This window comes from Hyla sarda, chromosome 2 (assembly GCF_029499605.1).
Source record: "Hyla sarda isolate aHylSar1 chromosome 2, aHylSar1.hap1, whole genome shotgun sequence".
NCBI classification, from domain to species: domain Eukaryota; kingdom Metazoa; phylum Chordata; class Amphibia; order Anura; family Hylidae; genus Hyla; species Hyla sarda.
Window position 1 is genome coordinate 162,811,668 of NC_079190.1, and position 18,904 is coordinate 162,830,571.

The 18,904-nt window shown below is 37.3% G+C and overlaps 2 protein-coding genes across 5 annotated transcripts in view; one reads left to right on the forward strand and one right to left on the reverse strand.

Moving 5' to 3' along the window:
• GGACT (gamma-glutamylamine cyclotransferase) overlaps nucleotides 1-18,904 on the forward strand; it is a 144,658-nt gene that overhangs the window by 122,681 nt on the left and 3,073 nt on the right. For 2 of the 3 annotated variants that reach the window (XR_008888546.1, XR_008888548.1), the window contains one exon: nucleotides 14,735-14,992. The exons of the other annotated variant lie outside the window; for it this stretch is intronic. The gene's annotated coding sequence lies outside the window, so the exon portion shown is untranslated. Of the gene's footprint in view, nucleotides 1-14,734; nucleotides 14,993-18,904 lie in introns of those variants that run through there. 3 annotated transcript variants of the gene reach the window in all.
• The window catches only part of PCCA (propionyl-CoA carboxylase subunit alpha), a 1,119,575-nt gene that overhangs the window by 17,821 nt on the left and 1,082,850 nt on the right, over nucleotides 1-18,904 (reverse strand). For both annotated transcript variants that reach the window (XM_056555680.1, XM_056555679.1), the window contains exon 22: nucleotides 13,303-13,443. In XM_056555680.1, coding sequence (XP_056411655.1) covers nucleotides 13,303-13,443 — 141 coding nt within the window. The remainder of the gene's footprint in view (nucleotides 1-13,302; nucleotides 13,444-18,904) is intronic.

Genomic DNA, 18,904 nt, shown 5'->3' on the forward strand with positions numbered 1-18,904 from the left:
AAGATTTGTCATGACATTCGATTGAGAAGGCTGCTAACAGGATTAGAAAGCAGCTGTCACATTGTGTTACTGGGAGTCAAGGCCAAATATACAGATTTATAAGATGAAAACTTAGAGGGGAAAGCTGAAGAGGACTGTAGGAGGGAAGAAAAAGTTGCACTTTTAGTAGTACCGGCAATATTTATCAAGGTTCACATATGTGTCACAACAAAACTTGGTAGGGGGACCCTTAAATTGTATTAGACTAAGAATTCACTACAAATGGCTAAATTTACTAATTGTGTATTCATACATGTTGCTATGTAATAGGCCAGATATTAAACTAAATTTAGTCAACAGCTGACAACTGTCTTGCTCACAAATGAAAGTGTTTCATAAGGTTGGGTTCTCAATTGCGGTTTGCCAACGTGCTTATCATCTGTAAATCACTAGTCTGTAAAACACTGCAGACATTCTGCAAATTTTCATGTTCTGTTGGCACCAAGACAGTTCTGAAATGCGCCAACTCCTTAGACGCCAATGCATTTTTGAGCGGAATCCACAGAAAAAATTTCGGACACTGAAATGGGGATTTCTGCTGCAGATGTTTCCGCTGCGAAAATTGTGCCATGTGCATGGTGCAGCAAAATCCCAATGAAATCCATGGGACTCTGCTGCAGCGGAATTTCCGAGATTAATATTTCCTCTGAATTCTGCAAGAAAATTCCACAGTGTAAACATAATCTAAGTGGCCTTTATAAAATGAAATATGGGCAACTGCACCTCCCATCAGTATATATATGTTACAGTTAAAACTAGTTTTCCCTAGTGAAAACTAGTTTTAACTAAATGCCTTTGTGAAAACTAGTATTGACTGCTCTTCCCCAGTGAAAACTAGTTTTGACTAATCGTCTTTGTGAATTTACTGTTTTTCCTAGTTAAAACCAGCTTTTACTGAACTCCTTTGTTGAAACACCAGTACTTACTAAACGCCTTCTTACAAACTAAAATATTTTCTGAATGCCTTCATACAAACTAGAATTTACTGCTAATCAAAAAAATGAACGTCAATTAAAACTGGTTTAAAGTAGAGAAAACTAGTTTTAACAAAATGACTCAGTTCAAACTGTTTCCACAGAGGTCAAAGTTCATTTAGCTTACACATGGCGCTTGAGATCAAAGTTCATCTAGCTCACACTTGGTGCTTGGAAATTATTTTTATTGATTGTGCGATGTTGCCTGACTCGTGACCATGCCACCTCCACATACCGGTGTACCCCTCTGCTAAGCATGCTCATGTGGGCCAACCACATTTTCCTTGCATACCCGTGTACCCCTCCGCTAAGCACCAAAAACAGAACTTTTGATATGCTGTACATCTTTGCAAAACAATAGTTTTTCTAATATACTTCTATAAAAAAAAATGCACATTTTATTAAAGAAAACAGTCTTGAAAATCACGTCACTTGGGGTCCCCATACCTCCTGGGACACTGATGAGTCCCGCAGCAGCATCCTCTTGTCCACGAGTCATGGACAAGAGATGGCTGATGGACAAAGCTGCGGATGAGACTAGCGTTCTGATGCGCTTGCTCCTGTCACTTTGCTGAGGAAGCGTGCAGCTGCCAGGAGTGAGCGTGCATGAATTTACAGCATCTGAGGATCGCAGCACAAGACCAGGAGTTCATAAACTTTTATGGAGCTTGACGTCAAGGGACACCATTATATTTTTCTGTAAAAATTTCTACATGGCTACTTTTCTGTGGTGCCAAAGTCCGGCACAGGGGGAAAACAGCTGATCGGATGTGGGATGTTACGGAGCTACGGGCAGTGCAGGACTTCACAAGATATGTCACTTTGACTTCAGTAATAAGCTGACAGCCAGGGGCATCACTAGATTAAAAAATTTGAGGCCTGTTCCCCAAATAAAAAGACAAGTGGCCCAAACATCAGCTGCTGAGTAATTCCATATATCAGTTTTTCCCAAGCATGATGCCTCCTGCTGTTGCAAAACTACAACTCCCAACTTCATCAGAGAGCCAAAGGCTGTCTGGGCATGCTGGGAGTTGTGGTTTTGAAACATCTGCTTGGGAAACCCGGCCATACATTCAGCAATCTTGGCCTGTCTGCTCAGCTCCTCCCCCTTCTCTGCTCCTCCCCCTGTTGTGCATGTGATCCCAGACTCACACAGAGGCCTGCTGGGGTCAGAGGAAAGATTGGAGACTACGAGAGAACAGAAGATTAGCAAGTTACAAAGGTAAGAATATAAATAATGTGCCCTGCCCCCTGCCATTTTATACTACCCTATCCCAACACAGTAACATTACTGCATATTTACTCTATACTGTAACATCACTGTGTGCATTAACTTTATTACTATGACATAATTGGGGTTATCCCTCTAATGTGACATCACTCATCACTGTGTATTATATACCTGTACTGTGTGCATTATCCCTGTACTGTGTGCATTATCCCTGTACTGTGACATCACTGTGTGCATTATCCCTGCACTGTGACATCACCGTGTGTATTATCCCTGTACTGTGATATCATTTGGGTTATTATCCCTGTAATGTGACATTACTCACACAGAGGCCTACTGGGGTCAGAGGAAAGATTTGACACATTTCACTCAAACAGGTTTGCCTAGTTGAAAGTAGTTTTAACCCTCCCCAAAGCATGACATACATGTAAGTCATGGAAGGTTTTCTCAACCTGCGACGTACATGTATGTCATGCAAATACTGGCCGCCACTGAACGTGTAGCGCTGCGCCTGGTAAGATGGTGGCTGATAGCCAGCCATCTTGCCTCGGGACCAGTGCCCCCCACCATGATCACTGCACCACGCAGGAGCTACCAGGGGAAAAAGAAAGAAGAGCCACAGGAGGTATGTATGCCAGAGGGGAGGGTGGTGGTGAAAATTACTGCCTGTTATGGAGGAACTGTTGCCTTCAATGGGCGAGATGCTGCCTCCTATGGGGGAACTTCTGCCTGCTATGGAGGAACTGCTGCCAACTATGAGGAAACGGTTGCCTACTATGGCGGACCTCTGCTGCCTACCTAATGTGGGGGACTTCTGCTGGATACCTAATGTGGGGAAATCTGCTAGATACCTAATGTGGGGGGGCTTATGTTGCTTATGTGAGGAGCTACTACCTACAAGCTATTATGGAGACTATCTACCAAGCTAATAGGGGGGCTACATACTACCTACATAGCTTATATGAGGGTTTTCTTTTATGGGACAACTATCTGGGGGATTTACTTTTACATTCATTATGTATATATATATATATATATATATATATATATATCTCTTGTGGTCCCTCAAGTTACAATATTAATTGGTTCCAGGACGACCATTGTATGTTGAGAACATAACTCTATGGAAACCTGGTAATTGGTTCTGAAGCCACCAAAATGTCATCCAAAAATAGAAAAAAGTGAGGATTAAATAAAAATAAGTAGATAACTAATACAGATAAAGCAAGTCCTTACATATAAAAGTAATAAAGATCTGCTGGGAGCTGTAAATCACTGTCTATGTAGAGGACAGGAGCTTCTTCAGGGTCCTGTACAGTACATGCAGTGTCCTAAAAAAGTAACATGGAGCCACCCTTACCTGGTGTCCAAAGGAGCAGCTAACTGTGGCATAGGTAAAGAGTAGTACAGAAAATGTAGTACCTCCCTGTACTATAGGGGGTGCTACCAGACAGCCAGACAGTACATGCACTTCAGTAATACAGGTGTTTTACTAGTGAATGCCCATTCTGATTGGTCAGATCTTCCAGCCATTGACATGTTTCACAGATCTGGACTGTCTGAAACATTGAATGTTGAGTATGTTAAGGCCATTGTAAGTTGAGGGATCACTGTATATATATATATATATAAAAAAAAGCCCTTCCCTAATAAAAAAATGAAAACATTCCCTTTTTCCCATAAAAAACAAAAAAAACTGTCACATGACATTTAAAATAGTATCGTAATTGGTATCGGCGAGTACTTTAAAAAAGTATCATTACTCGTACTCAGTCTTAAAAAAAAAATGTATCGGGACATCCCTAACAGATTTATTTGGCTTGACTGGCATCTCTCTTACAAGTAGAGAATTTCTAATCTAGTAAAATGCAAAAAAAAACAATGCATGTATCAACAAAATATACTACTAATATAAAGTACAATGTCACAAAAAACAACCTCAAGCAAAAAAAAAAAAAAAAATTCTAGTACTGTACAAAGGCGTTCAGTAAGTATTCTAGTTTGTTCGAAGGCGTTCAGTAAATATTCTAGTTTGTACAAAGGCATTTAGTAAAACTGGTTTAAACTAGGAAAAAGCAGTCAATTCTAGTTCTCACAAAGGTGTTTAGTCAAAACTAATTTTCACTAGTGAAGAGCAGTCAATTCTAGCAGTCATTTCTAGTTTTCACAAAGGCATTCAGTCAAAACTAGTTTTCACTGGGGAAAAGCAGTGAATACTAGTTTTCACAAAGGCATTTAGTTAAAACTAAAAGAGAGAGAGAAAATACCTCCCCTCTTACATTGTAATAAAAAAAAGTTACAGTTTCAGTAATTAACCTTAGTAGGAGCTTCTTTTCCTTATTTTTCCCTTTCACCTACCCTCTTCTCTCCATTCCTCCCTATAACTTCCCTTTCTTTGCTTCCCCTCCTCTTCTACCTTTCTCCCCTCTCCATCCTCAGTCCCCATTTCTCCCCCACACCTCCCTCCAACAAATCCCCCCCTTTAAAAAAATCACCATAATAATGCCAATCTTTCCAAAGTTCACTAAAGTTCTGCTTTCTCCTCTTAGTCTTTCCCATTTTGTTTACCTTAATATATTCAATAAGCAGCATTCTAATTCTCTATGCCACTTTGGACATACTTTCAAATATCCAATTTTTAGAACAACATTTCGTGCAGTGAAATTTTTGTTGATACAATATTTGTCCCAAGCACTCCCATTTATATTTGATAAATCTCCCAATCCTACAGTTTTTAATGAATAAATGTGTAACTTCCTTCACCATACTTCACAGGTGGGATTCATGGTCTCAAGCAAATGTGACACAAGCTGTATTGCTGGGATAGCAGCAGCTTCCTTTGTGGTTTCCTTTCATAAATACAGTTCTTGTGTTTTTCTAATTGTAGGCACATGAATGGAAGTTTTTGATGTTTGTAGTGCCTTCTTTTTGTAGAGTCTCGTTTTACCATAGGATCTTTCTCAACTCTTAACCCCTTAAGGACCCAGGGTTTTTCCGTTTTTTGCATTTTCCTTTTTTCCTCCCTACCTTTAAAAAATCATAACTCTTTCAGTTTTGCACCTAAAAATCCATATGATTGCTTATTTTTTGCGCCACCAATTCTACTTTGTAATGACATCCGTCATTTTACCCAAAAATCTACGGCGAAACGGAAAAAAATTATTGTGAGACAAAATTGAAAAAAAAAACACGCCATTTTGTAAATTATGGGGGCTTCCGTTTCTGCACAGTACATATTTCGGTAAAAATAACACCTTCTCTTTATTCCGTAGGTCCATACGATTAAAATGATACCCTACTTATATAGGTTTGATTTTGCCGTACTTCTGGAAAAAATCATAACTACATGCAGGAAAATGTATACGTTTAAAATTGTCATCTTCTGCCGCTTGACTGCTCATGCCTGGATCTCAGGCACTGAGCAGTCATTCGGCGATCGGACAGCATGGAGGCAGGTAGGGATCCTCTGGCTGTCATGTAAGCTCCCTGAGCTAACCTAACCAGCATGGTTTTACTTTCACTTTAGACGCGGCGTTCAACTTTGAACGCCGCGTCTAAAGGGTTAATAGCGTGCGGCACCGCGATCAGTGCTGCGCGCTATTAGCCACGGGTTCCGGACGTTGTTAGATGCTGGGCCCAACCTGCTATGACTCGGGATCGGACTCATGACGTACCGGTACGTTATGGGTCCTTAAGAGGTTAAAGGGGATGTGTAATGACCAGTCTGTGTTTGGCCCGAAGGGTTAAACTTTCCTAGGTTCTGGGTTGGTTTGGTTGCTGTGGCTACACCCTAGACAATCTGTGGCTGTGGACAGTTGACCAATGCTGTGCTCCATCTGATTCCGCACCTGTGTAGCTGACTATTTAAACCTTCTATGTGCCTCCAGAGTTTGCCAGTGAAAGAGGTTTACTTCTGCAGATAGCATTCTGTTTGTGATTCAGCTTTCTGGTTTTTGACTTTGGTGCTGTATCTCTGGACTTCCCTCTTACTTTCTCATTCGATTTCTATTTGCTCATCTCGGTTTAGACTTCAGTTTGTGATTTATCTGTTTTTTGTCTGTCTTCCTTTGTACTGTTAGAGTTAGTCTTCCTGTATTGTTAGCATTAGTCTCCACTTGTATTCCTGACCATTTCCCTGACATGTTACCGTATACCTCTGTAGTTTATTGTTTTGACCCTGAAGCACCGACAAGTATACAGGCAGGGACCGTCTTTTTGGTAGTGGATCCGTTATTTTTTTTAGGACAGCTGGGACCCCTTGCAGTTACCCATAGCAACCAAGCAGAACCCCTCATCCTGTACACTGGTTTTGATAAATCTCCCTCCAGATGCCGGCAGCTCGCTCACAGTAGCGAGCCGAGCTGGATAGTGCCAGCTCCAGCAGGTTGTCGCGCTCGCCCCGGGACTACGGGAACCGCAGACAGCGGTCTTCACTCCGGAGACCCCCACAGAGGGATATTTATTGCCAGTGACTGAATGTCACCACTGCCTTTCCCTTACAGGAATTGAATCTGGCTTTAGGCCCTGTATTGTGGACATCATCTTTTCTTACAGGACTCTACTTAATACAACTGTTGTATATGAATATTGCCCTGACTCTTTCCCTACAGGAACAATGGGGAAATATATGCACATTTAATGATATACAACAATAACTGTGGCACAGGTTGAGCATTATTGCCTATAAGCTCTATCTAGCTCCCTGATGTCTGTTTTTTAACTTAATTTGAGTTTTGGTGCTGGTCACGTACACATTAATTACTTTTGGTGGTTTTTATCATAAACCTAATTAAAAGTTACATTTTAAGCACACCCTGAACACAACTATAAGTACTAAGAACAGCAAATCACGAAGTTGTTTGGTTGTGTCAGCAAACCAATTTTTCGGATTACAAGAAAGAACTGTACTAAACAGAAGATAGAAAGGATAAGATAGAAGAAGATAGAAAGGAGGTTGACAGTACTTAACCCCTTAACGACGCAGGACGTATATTTACGTCCTGCGCCGGCTCCCGCGATATGAAGCGGGATCGCGCCGCGATCCCGCATCATATCGCGTGGGTCCCGGTGCTCATCAACGGCCGGGACCCGCGGCTAATATCACACATCGCCGATCGCGGCGATGTGCGGTATTAACCCTTTAGAAGCGGCGGTCAAAGCTGACCGCCGCTTCTAAAGTGAAACTGAAAGTATCCCGGCTGCTCAGTCGGGCTGTTCGGGACCGCCGCGGTGAAATCGCGGCGTCCCGAACAGCTGATCGGACACTGGGAGGGCTCTTACCTGCCTCCTCGGTGTCCGATCGACGAATGACTGCTCCGTGCCTGAGATCCAGGCAGGAGCAGTCAAGCGCCGATAATGCTGATCACAGGCGTGTTAATACACGCCAGTGATCAGCATAGGAGATAAGTGTGTGCAGTGTTATAGGTCCCTATGGGACCTATAACACTGCAAAAAAAAAGTTAAAAAAAAGTGTTAATAAAGGTCATTTAACCCCTTTCCTAATAAAAGTTTGAATCACCCCCCTTTTCCCATAAGAAAAATAAAACAGTGTAAAAAAAAATAAAAATAAACATATGTGGTATCGCCGCGTGCGTAAATGTCCGAACTATAAAAATATATCATTAATTAAGCCGTACGGTCAATGGCGTACGCGCAAAAAAATTCCAAAGTCCAAAAAAGGGTATTTTGGTAACTTTTTATAACATTAAAAAATGAATAAAAAGTGATCAAAAAGTCAGATCAAAACAAAAATCATACCAATAAAAACTTCAGATCACGGCGCAAAAAATGAGTCCTCATACCGCCCCGTACGTGGAAAAATAAAAAAGTTATAGGGGTCAGAAGATGACATTTTTAAACGTATAAATTTTCCTGCATGTAGTTATGAATTTTTCCAGAAGTACGACAAAATCAAACCTATATAAGTAGGGTATCATTTTAACCGTATGGACCTACAGAATAATGATAAGGTGTAATTTTTACCGAAATATGCACTGCGTAGAAACGGAAGCCCCCAAAATTTACAAAATGGCGTTTTTTTTCCGATTTTGTCGCACAATGATTTTTTTTTCCGTTTTGCCGTGCATTTTTGGGTAAAATGACTAATGTCACTGCAAAGTAGAATTGGCGACGCAAAAAATAAGCCATAATATGGATTTTTAGGTGGAAAATTGAAAGGGTTATGATTTTTTAAATGTAAGGAGGAAAAAACGAAAGTGCAAAAACGGAAAAACCCTGAGTCCTTAAGGGGTTAAAGGGGTATTTCAGGATTTTTTTTTAATTTTATTTGACTATGCTACAGGGGCTGTAAAGTTAGTGTAGTTCATAATATAGTGCCTGTACCTGTGCGTGACGGTTTTCTCACAATTCTTCTGTAATTTTCACCCCACTATTTATTTTAACAGCATACAAAATGACTGTTGTCTCGGATTTTTCCCAGCTTGCAATGTGGCTGAGACCTGACTCACTAGTCAGCTGATGACAGGGAGCCTGTCTGCTTCAATGGGTGGAGGGATCAATCTGCAACTAATGCCACAGCTGGAGGCATCCTGATTGAAAACCACAGGGCTTTGAATGGATGCATGGATGTGTGGGAGGGAGGAAAATGGAATTATGGGATTTGTAGTCAAAAAAAGAAAAGTCTAACAGGAAATACAAGTTCACAAAAAGCTAGCCACAGTGTTATGGTAATCTCATGACAGCCATTTAGCCCCAAGACAAGCGCAGATCCTTCCGTACATGTCCATTACTGTCTGCCAGGTACATACTAAAATAACCTTATGGTGGATAACCCCTTTAAGACCACAGCTTAATCTTATATTGCTTAATTAACTATATTTATGTAAGAATACAATTTGCTGAGGAACCAATGTTGTGAATCCCAGCCAATGGGCATTTTTTCTTTTTCTCTGCCAATCTTATAAAAATCTGCTACTCTGCTCTTGATCACGTTAATTTTGTTTATTTGAATATTTTTTTAGTGCAGTTTGTTGCATTTTTACATTTTCAGATTTTTATCTAGTCCCATTTAGATGTAATGTATATGTGCAAACTATAAGCAGGAGGATTTAGGTCACTTTCACTCTTAGAAAAGATTATAAATATTTAACTTTAACAGACATTTTGGGAAGACTACGTGCCACACTGGAACAATGAAGCATCAAAAACAGATCAGATTTTGATTTTCATTTTACTCTCCTGGTAAGAACTTAAAGAGAATCTGTCGTTCTCACCTAATGCCACTATCACTGCACCATATAGAGGTTAAAAGCACCTTCACAGACATACTTTTATGCAAGTGCCCACATGGCAGGGCCATTCACTTAAATTTTGTCCATTGACTAAAGTTGAGATGCCATGCAGAAACATTTATGGACCTGAGGAATCTGTAACAGCAGAAGACTAAAAACCAGGTCTGTGTCTAAAGGAAGCACATAAAGGCCAAGGTCTGGGGTAGATGATGTGTTAACGAAAACATCAATCTTATCACCTTGGGATGATGATTGTTTTTTTATTTACTACGTAAGACACTTATATTATTATAAGTCCTTTTTAATATTAATGCTCTATTTACATTTGGAATAAATGTTTTGCAAAACAATTTCTTTCTTTCTTATGTATTTATGTTATTGCAACATGAAAAAAGTCCAGCCTTGTTCTAATTTCCATCTTACTTCAAAAATCAAATTAGAAGGCAGCAATGATAATCGTATAAGGCAGTCAAGCCACCAAGGTAAATTCCCAGCTTTGTTTGGAGATCCCACACAAAGTGCATGAAGCAGTGGCAGAGGATGCATGGTGCTGCTTTATACGTTCAGGGCACAAGAGACTTCTATTTTCACGGCAAGTGCGCGGGGTCCTAGAAGTTAGACCCTTAATGATCAGCTAGTTATGAACTATTCTGTTGATAGGTGATAACTTCTAAACTTGGGATAACCCCTTTAAAAATTATTAAAGGGGATTTCCCATAATTAAAATGTATCACCTATCCAAATGTCTAATGGCTTGGAGGTCCTATAGAGTGGAGATGGACGATTACTATCTCTGGCAGGAAAACTGTAAGGTTTGTGTCACACACACCCTTCTTTTTCCTTTTCTGTTTTTTTTTTTTTTGTTTTTTTTTTTTTAACTCCCACTGCAGTTTTAAATGTGTTTTTTTTTGAGCCAAGAAACAAATAGAAACATAAGTCCTTCCATTATATGTCATATTCCTTTTGAATCCAATTCTGATTGATAATATTAATAATAGGAACAACAACAACAACAATAAAAAAAAAAATTTACTGTGTGTGACACCTGCCAAAATTAGGCAACTTAAAAAAGCTAAAATAAAACAAAACTAATAGTTACATAAATTTTTATACTTTGAATTAATTTGTTTATGATCAGAGCTCACCGCCTGCTATTATATTATTACTCATGTTTGTAGCAACGAGGGAGTCATATATATATATATATATATATATATATATATATATATATATCTCTATATATGCCATAGAACACTATAAATGATTGAGAGGTGTTGTTTACAGACATGTGCTCTCAGGCCAGTGTAAGTGAAGCATTTTTCTACACCTTTCTTTTGTATGCTGGTAATGTGTAGGAGCATCAAATTTATTAAAATGATCACAGAGCATTTGATACATTTTGTGCAGGTCACATTTTCTGAAATTTCTCTCTTCACATACACCAAAAAGCTAAGCTAAGTCTGGGCTGGTGTAGTTTTAGAGACTTTTCAGTGGCTTTGCGCCTTTTTTGCGCCTTTTCACAAAAACGTGCAGTTCATAAAACCCTTCCATATCATGTGTATTGCCAAAATCAGTGGATTGCAACTCAAAATCAGCAGAAATGTGTAAACCAAAAGGTGCCAAAAACGTGCAAATAAACCCTGCTTGCGCCTTTTTTTTGCACCTTTTGTAGACACAAAAAACTGTCTAAAAACAATGATAAATATCGGCCTCTGTCCTTTCTTAACAATCTGGCGAACCTTGCATTGACGCAGCAGCACTTAGGTCACTTTTGCTTTTCCCTCAGATCCAAAAAAAGATTTGTGACATAGCTGCATTATTAAATAAAGAAATACCCATTGCTAACTGCTTCATACCAAAACTTTCTAGAAACAGCAGTGGAGAAGGATAAATATCTGATGGTTATAAAAAGACACCAAAAAACCTCACTGCAACTTTCTTATAATGAAAACTTTGCACTGAATTGCCGCTGTTGAACAATGGTACACAAGTCTGACATGTATGTTTTTCATATGTGGTCACCATACATACACAAAACACACATACACACTTCATTCCCAATCCAATGATTGGATGCACTGTGCTCCTTCATTAAATCGATATTAAAGACCATGAACGACTTGGAGTCCACTGCCTTGAATATAATAACAATTCAAAAGCGCTCTGTTCTTCTGCACTCAGGCATGCTGACTGTTTGAATCTCCCACTGTCTATAAGCAGAAAAAATGGGTTTCACACAATGTGTGATAAGGTGAATCAATTTTTTACAGTCTGCTTTCTAGTCCCTTCACAGGAAGTATACAGAAGCAAAAGTATTTAAATGTAACTTTGGGGGGTTTTATTCAGCGAAGAACAATATGAGTTTTGCCCCCCCCCCCCCCCCAAAAAAAAAAATCAAAATTTTGAAAACTGTATGTCAGGACTTAAAATACAAAATCTGTGAAATTAGGAGCAGCTTGCATGAATGGTTAAACTATGAATGCGAAAGTGAAAGACTGAGTAACATGGCTACCTCAGAAGAAATCATTCAAATAAAAAATGATATGGTGCGCTAAATCCTATAATAAATGTGGGAACATTTTTACATTTCTATCTCTTTTAAGAAATATTCACTAAAAACATGAAACATTACCGAAACAAAAAAAAGCCGACTATAGCATTTGCTGTACCTCAGTTATGCTACATCTTTCTTTCAGTTTCTCTTTCCCATAAAATAAACCTTATTTAATGCAAAAACTGAACATATCTATATATGTTCAGTTATATATATATATATATATATGATTCGACTATAATAATTTAAATTTCCCAACTGTGCCAAATTAGTGGTAGACTTGATGTTATTTATTAATACATTACTTGTGTACACTACAAAAGAACTTTCTTAGAGTGAATTAACTTTGGTATACTTGAACTGTTAACTTCTCCTGCTGATATTTTATCTGTGACCTAGAATGCAAAACCGTGAGACAATACAAAGTGCAGATGTAAGAGGCCCACCTAGACTGCTGTGAAAATTCTGAGCATTTCATATCCTTTGGTTCCTTACCCTTTTAGTATAGCTTTGTGTCTGTTCTGAGCATATCTGAATTCTCTCACTGTAAATAGCATGAATTCATCACCCTTCCCTTGAAGTACTTCCTCACATTTCCCGAGAGCCTCCCACCCTCTAGTTTCAGAAGGTGACCTCTTGCTTCCCTCCTGTACCTTGTTGAAACCTTTGATATATTTGAACTTTTTATTATTTTTAACATATCCTTTTCCCTTCACTGAAAAATGTCTTGGCTCCTTGGTATATTTTGTCTCAGCATTTAATTAAAGGATTGACAATGTGAAAAGCTGGAAAATGGGAAAGAACATTAATCACCCTGCCTGGAACCATCTCTAATTATTCCAAAATTGTTACTATTCAAGTTTAGAATGAACCCTTGTGTTGTAGCATGCTTATCATACACATTTACACTTATTTCTGTAACAAATTAAGGGCAAATTTATTTAAATCTACCCAAAATAACAGGGATGATTATAAAACATGTATCTAATGTTATTACAATATGCACTTATTGTAGGGAAGAAATGTAGAGGAATGAACTAAGAATTCACTGAAATTATCTGCACAAGAACAGTTTCTAAACTGAGTGCCCCTTATAGGTCTGGTATTTCCAGTTAATTTTGTGGTTTCACAGTTTGTCCTAACAAACTATATATATTAAAATGTATATTTTATAAGAGTCTGAAACAAATAAAATAAATATATAAACATATTCAAGACATTTTGGTGTGTAAATTATAAATCAGTGGCACTCACCATATCACCAGGCTTAACGGAAACGGCCACAACAGTCCCTGGCATCGGTGATCTCAGAATGCTACTGGTGTCCTCTTCTACCTTCTCCGGCATGTACTTGCTGAGCCCAGCTGCATGCTTGGTCAACACTTGCAGTTTAAACTTAAAATTAACAAAAGAAATTTTATGAGAGAATTGGACAAACATTAAGGGATTAACAAGTATTTACTGCACTTCTAGTACAATGTTTACACTTGTGCTGAATTATAAATAAAGAAAACAGAGTTTGTATATCATTTATCACTAGAAATATGAGGATATGAAAAAAAAAATACACGCACATTATATATATATATATATATATATATATATATATATATATATGCACACATACACACACATTCTCTTTTCTTAATGTAATTCATGAATATGAAATGCAACATTACAATATACATGTAGAGCCATCATTTACAACTAGATATTGGTCGCTGAGCTCGATTTATAATCATGATTTAATTTAGTACATAACATTACAATTTACCTTAACAGCAACAAATAAATCATTAGCAATAAAGCTTTTGTTTTATAGCATGCAATCTAATACAGAATAATAATAATGATATCATTTATATTAAATCTAATTTTTTCATGCTAGTGAAAATCATTTTAAGAAAGGAACAGTGATCGCTGGATATTCCAGTCCGGAGTGAGAAAATCATGTTGTATGCAAGGAGATTCGTTCATGGTTTTAACTCAAGGACCATGCTCTGCACAAAGAAAAAAAAAAAAACGGATCCCTGAGCGCACACTATCTTACCACCAGTAGATGGCAGTAATTCTCTTTGCGTAGCAATAACAGTTAGCTCAAGACTTGCTGTGGAGAGATTGATAGCGGTGTAGTATTTAAAGCCACACATTGTGTAGTTTCCACACGTAACACTGATTTAAATTTCTGTGGTGTTTAGGTATTTGCACATTGGTCAAGTATTGGAAAGGCTTTATATAATAGGCTGAGGTATTTCATGGCTGTTGAGGGCAAGATTTTTTTCTTTCCCTTCAGTTTTTCCTAATGATAACTACTAATCAGTAGTTTTATATTTTTAGATGTAGTCTTAGGTTAAACATTCACACCCAGCCTCCACACATAGGAATGCTAATAACTTGTATGGTCGTTCCATTTCATGGTAGTCCACCATGAAAAGCATAACATGTTAAACAAAGCCTATTAATGGAATATATCCAGTCAAAGCAATTAATGCACATTTCCACTATTTTATAAAATAAGCTTTACGTTATGGAAACGTTCTTGCATTTATCACCCAGACTTGCAATTTCCATAGAAATATGGACTAATCGCTAGTAAAGCTGTTAAGATTTGATAACGTGTTGCTTGTCCAATTCACCTAATCTGACAATCTGAATAATATCTTGCATGTATTTTTCCCCTTTCCAGTGTGTGTTTTGCAATCAAGAAATACAAGTGTCCGCCAGATTCTGAAGGATATGATCCTGAAGTAAAATTACAGTGCAAATAAAAGCTTTTTGCTCCAATTAAAATTTGCCTGACTTATAAGTGGCAGGGAAATAAAGCAAGCCAAGTGCATTTTCCTGTCAATCTAATAAACATTCAATGCAGAGGGACTATTTATCAAAGATAAATTGTACTTAAAAGTCATTCATTAAACCTACAGGGGGGATATAATTATGCAAAATTGCACAGTTTCGAGATCTGCGGATGTTGCCTGAATCCTACTTATGGTTTTTACATAATAAAATATCTAGAAAATACAGAAATCTGTGGTCTGGAATCACAATGTAACATTATACTATCTGCTTTCCAAGAAGGGTGGTAAATAACACAATTGCTGCCCTTCAGATTACACTACTGCTACATAAAAGCTCTTGCTCATCTTTATATTGATGCAGGGTGAATTAAATTGTGGTATTTAAGCTTTTGTGTTCCTACAAGTCATAAGCAAAAATGTAAATGATGAGAGAAAACTACAAATAAATTCAATGAACATAGATAATATAAATTATAATTTCTATAGCTCACATTATTGACTTACAAAAATATTCTTCTGCTCTTAAATACATATATACTGAAGATGTATATAATAATTGTTACAGATGTATATAATAATTTTACATAATTGTTACACAATATAAGAATTATGGGTAAAGTATTTATTTATTTATTACAAGTGATTTCAATGTTGGCTGGAAATCATTTGAGAGCATTGTGACATTAACTAAGTAAGCTTTTAATGGCAGCCAGCGGTCTACTATAGTGAGGCACTTGACTTTCCATTTTGGGATGTGGCATAATAGTCAAGCAGCATATGGGGGTAAATATCAGACATATAGACAGACATCAGACATTTGATAGCATACAAGTCATACAATAAACCATTTATTTATTGTACTCACACCTTCGAGTAATTTAAAATAAAAAAAAATGAAAAAATTAGAGTATATAGGTATGGTCACATGTGACATAATTTCAGTGAAATCTGTTCGAATATCTGGGCTGTTTTTGCAGCATGTATGATTTTAACAAATCCCATGCAAATGAACACACACAACTTTCCACAGATTTTTTTACTAGTAAGTAAACGTGTTATTTTAATCATATTCATAATTATTTAGATTTATCATGAATAATAAACACTTAGATATAAAAAATGTTGTGTACAAGATGTAATATAACCACATTATATAGTTAATGATTTGCATTATTTCATATAGTTATTCAGGACTTGTTTTGATGTCAGTCATTGTAATGGCTATACAACTTACCATCATCTAGTCAGTAAATATAGAACACATCTGAATATGAGCATTTCCTGTAACTAGCGTCTTTAATAGCATTCTCAAATAACGCTGCCACAAGTGTTTTGAGAGCTACCGTATTTCTAGCTACTGTTTGTAGTGCTTAATTGTTCTTGTTGTGACAGGCTGTACTAAAGGGGTAACCCTCCTGTGACATAGGAATGATTAAACTCTAGAGATGCTGCATATAAAATGCTCTAATCGTAATATATATACAACACAAGGGAGGATCATTCCTTTGGTTTGGGTTGTAAGACTGTGAGGTCAACAGTGTAAGAATACATATATACAATGAGTGAATACAGAAAGTAGACTTGGAGATACATTAAGGAATTTATGTCTTTCTGAATCTCAATACTAAACAAATGTCAACAAAGCCAAAAGGATGTCTTACAGTGTATCGCTTTAGGAAATATTGAAATCGAAAAGATATTTATTTACCAATATTCCTTCAGTAGACCATTTGTGGTATAAAGGAAGACTGAACATTATTGGAATGTTCAATGACTATTCATAAGTTACTTCTGTTTTACAGGACATGATGGATAGTGAACATCTCCCTATCGTATCTGTCTTCAATTATCAAAATGTCTGTAGTATACAGGGAAAAAATCTCATCCGTCATCCATGTTGTTTGTGGAATTGTTCATCCGTTGTTAGAGAAATTTTACCACACATGGTTAGTCCAAGTCAACACAACTGATTATTTTTGCTTTTTGAGGCCATATGATGTTTTCATATAGTATATACAATGGAATGCTTTCAAAGCATAGTGGAGACAAATATGGCAGAACTAAAGTTTTCCATTATATAATGTAGTTTTAAGTTACGGAAATGCACCAGTATCATTCTTTAATTATGTTACAATGCTAAATATTTCTGCTCAAGGTTAACATCGTTATAAATATTACCTCTTTCATAAATCTGCACCACACCATAAAGCTATGTTCAGATGGGCTGATGTCCCCATGGAAAATTTCAACCAACAGCGGAGTGCTGGCAAAACAAGCCGGTGCTAGCACCGTTCAGAAATGCGCCATCTATATGGACATATCTTTTCTGTCTGCGGACTCTGGAATTGGAATTTCTACAGCAGAAACATCTTATTTTTTTAAAAATAGAATTAATTTACAAATCTGTTTAACTTTCTGGCACCAGTTAATTAAAAAAAAAAAAAAAATTGTTTTCCACCGGAGTACCCCTTTAAGTGCTCCTCAGGATTACCCTTACTAATGTTTATTTGCCTTGGCATATTTGCAGAAACTTCCTGTTAATCAACTTTTAGCAGTTTAGTAATCTGTATGTTACAAACATTCTGCATTTGCTGTAATAGAAATTAGCTCTCCATATACAGACTTCCTGCTGAGCAGGTAATAGACCTGTATAAATAGCCAGCAGCCTAAACCAATTAAGAGACAGGAGGTGTGTCTCAGACTACTTCAGAATTTTTCTAGGCAATGTTACTAAACTGTAGTCACAGATCACATCTCTAAGCAGATCTAAAAAAGCAACAAGATGTGAAGTAAATAAAAGGCAGGTAAGAGTCATAAATACATACTGGCTTACATACTATTTTAAATGCATGGGGAACGGTTCCAACAAATGTGTGTGGAGTATTTTTTTCAGTCATATATGATAGGTTTATCATATCACAGGAGATGCAAAATGTGCAGAATACGTAACTGAATTCTACACTTTTTCCACACACTAATTGGATGGATTACATGCTACTTCCACAAATTATAAAGTAGATAATCTCCTACAGCTTGCCAATAAAATGTACATAAAATGCATATGAGCAAATTTACTTTAAAACTATAGGTCTCTTAAAATCCTCTGTTGCTAATATAGTACCAGTTTAATAAACTGCATATCAATATTACATCAGTTTGTGTTTATTGTATGACTATTTTTATCTTATTCAAATTAACCAAGTGTGTCATGTAATCCTTTGACATAAGAGACTTACTAAGCATACTGATCACTTCTGTAAAATACAAGAACCTTGCAGGGTGCGGATGTCACTTCTGCTGTATAAGTCATTTGGAATGTGTTCATGTAAGAACCCTTAATGGTCAGTGTGGGTAAACGAACCTGTATATGAGGATCACCTCATGCGTGAAATTTTCTCTGCCTGAAACTGAAAGCTGTATATTACCTACAAATAACCATGAGCTATTTGGTCTTTTGTGTTTATATGATAACAGATTTATTGCTTTTAAGGTTATTTTATGGTTGCAAATTCTACACTGCTCAAAAAAATAAAGGGAACACTTAAACAACACAATGTAACTTCAAGTCAATCACACTTCTGTGAAATCACACTATCCCCTTAGGAAGCAACACTGATTGACAACCAATGTCACATGCTGTTGTGCAAATGGAACAGACGACAGGTGGAAATGATAGGCAATTAGCAAGACACTCCCAATAAAGGAGTGGTTCTGCAGGTGGTGACCACAGACCACTTCTCAGTTCCTATGCTTGCTGGCCGATGTTTTGGTCACTTTTGAATGCTGGCAGTGCTTTCAGTCTAGTGGTAGCATGAGACGGAGTCTACAACCCACATAAGTGGCTCAGGTAGTGCAGCTCATCCAGGATAATGAACACCAAACCCCAGTCACCTAGGTGACGAGGTAGAAACTCCCAAACAAAAAATCCCCCCTTTTCAATTATGTATGTGTATGTTAAAACATCACTTTTATTAAAGACTTATTAAAAGGTCCAAAAGAGGTGTATTAAAAACATCAGTACAGTCCCTACAATGAATTATTTTGCTCTCCTGTATGGA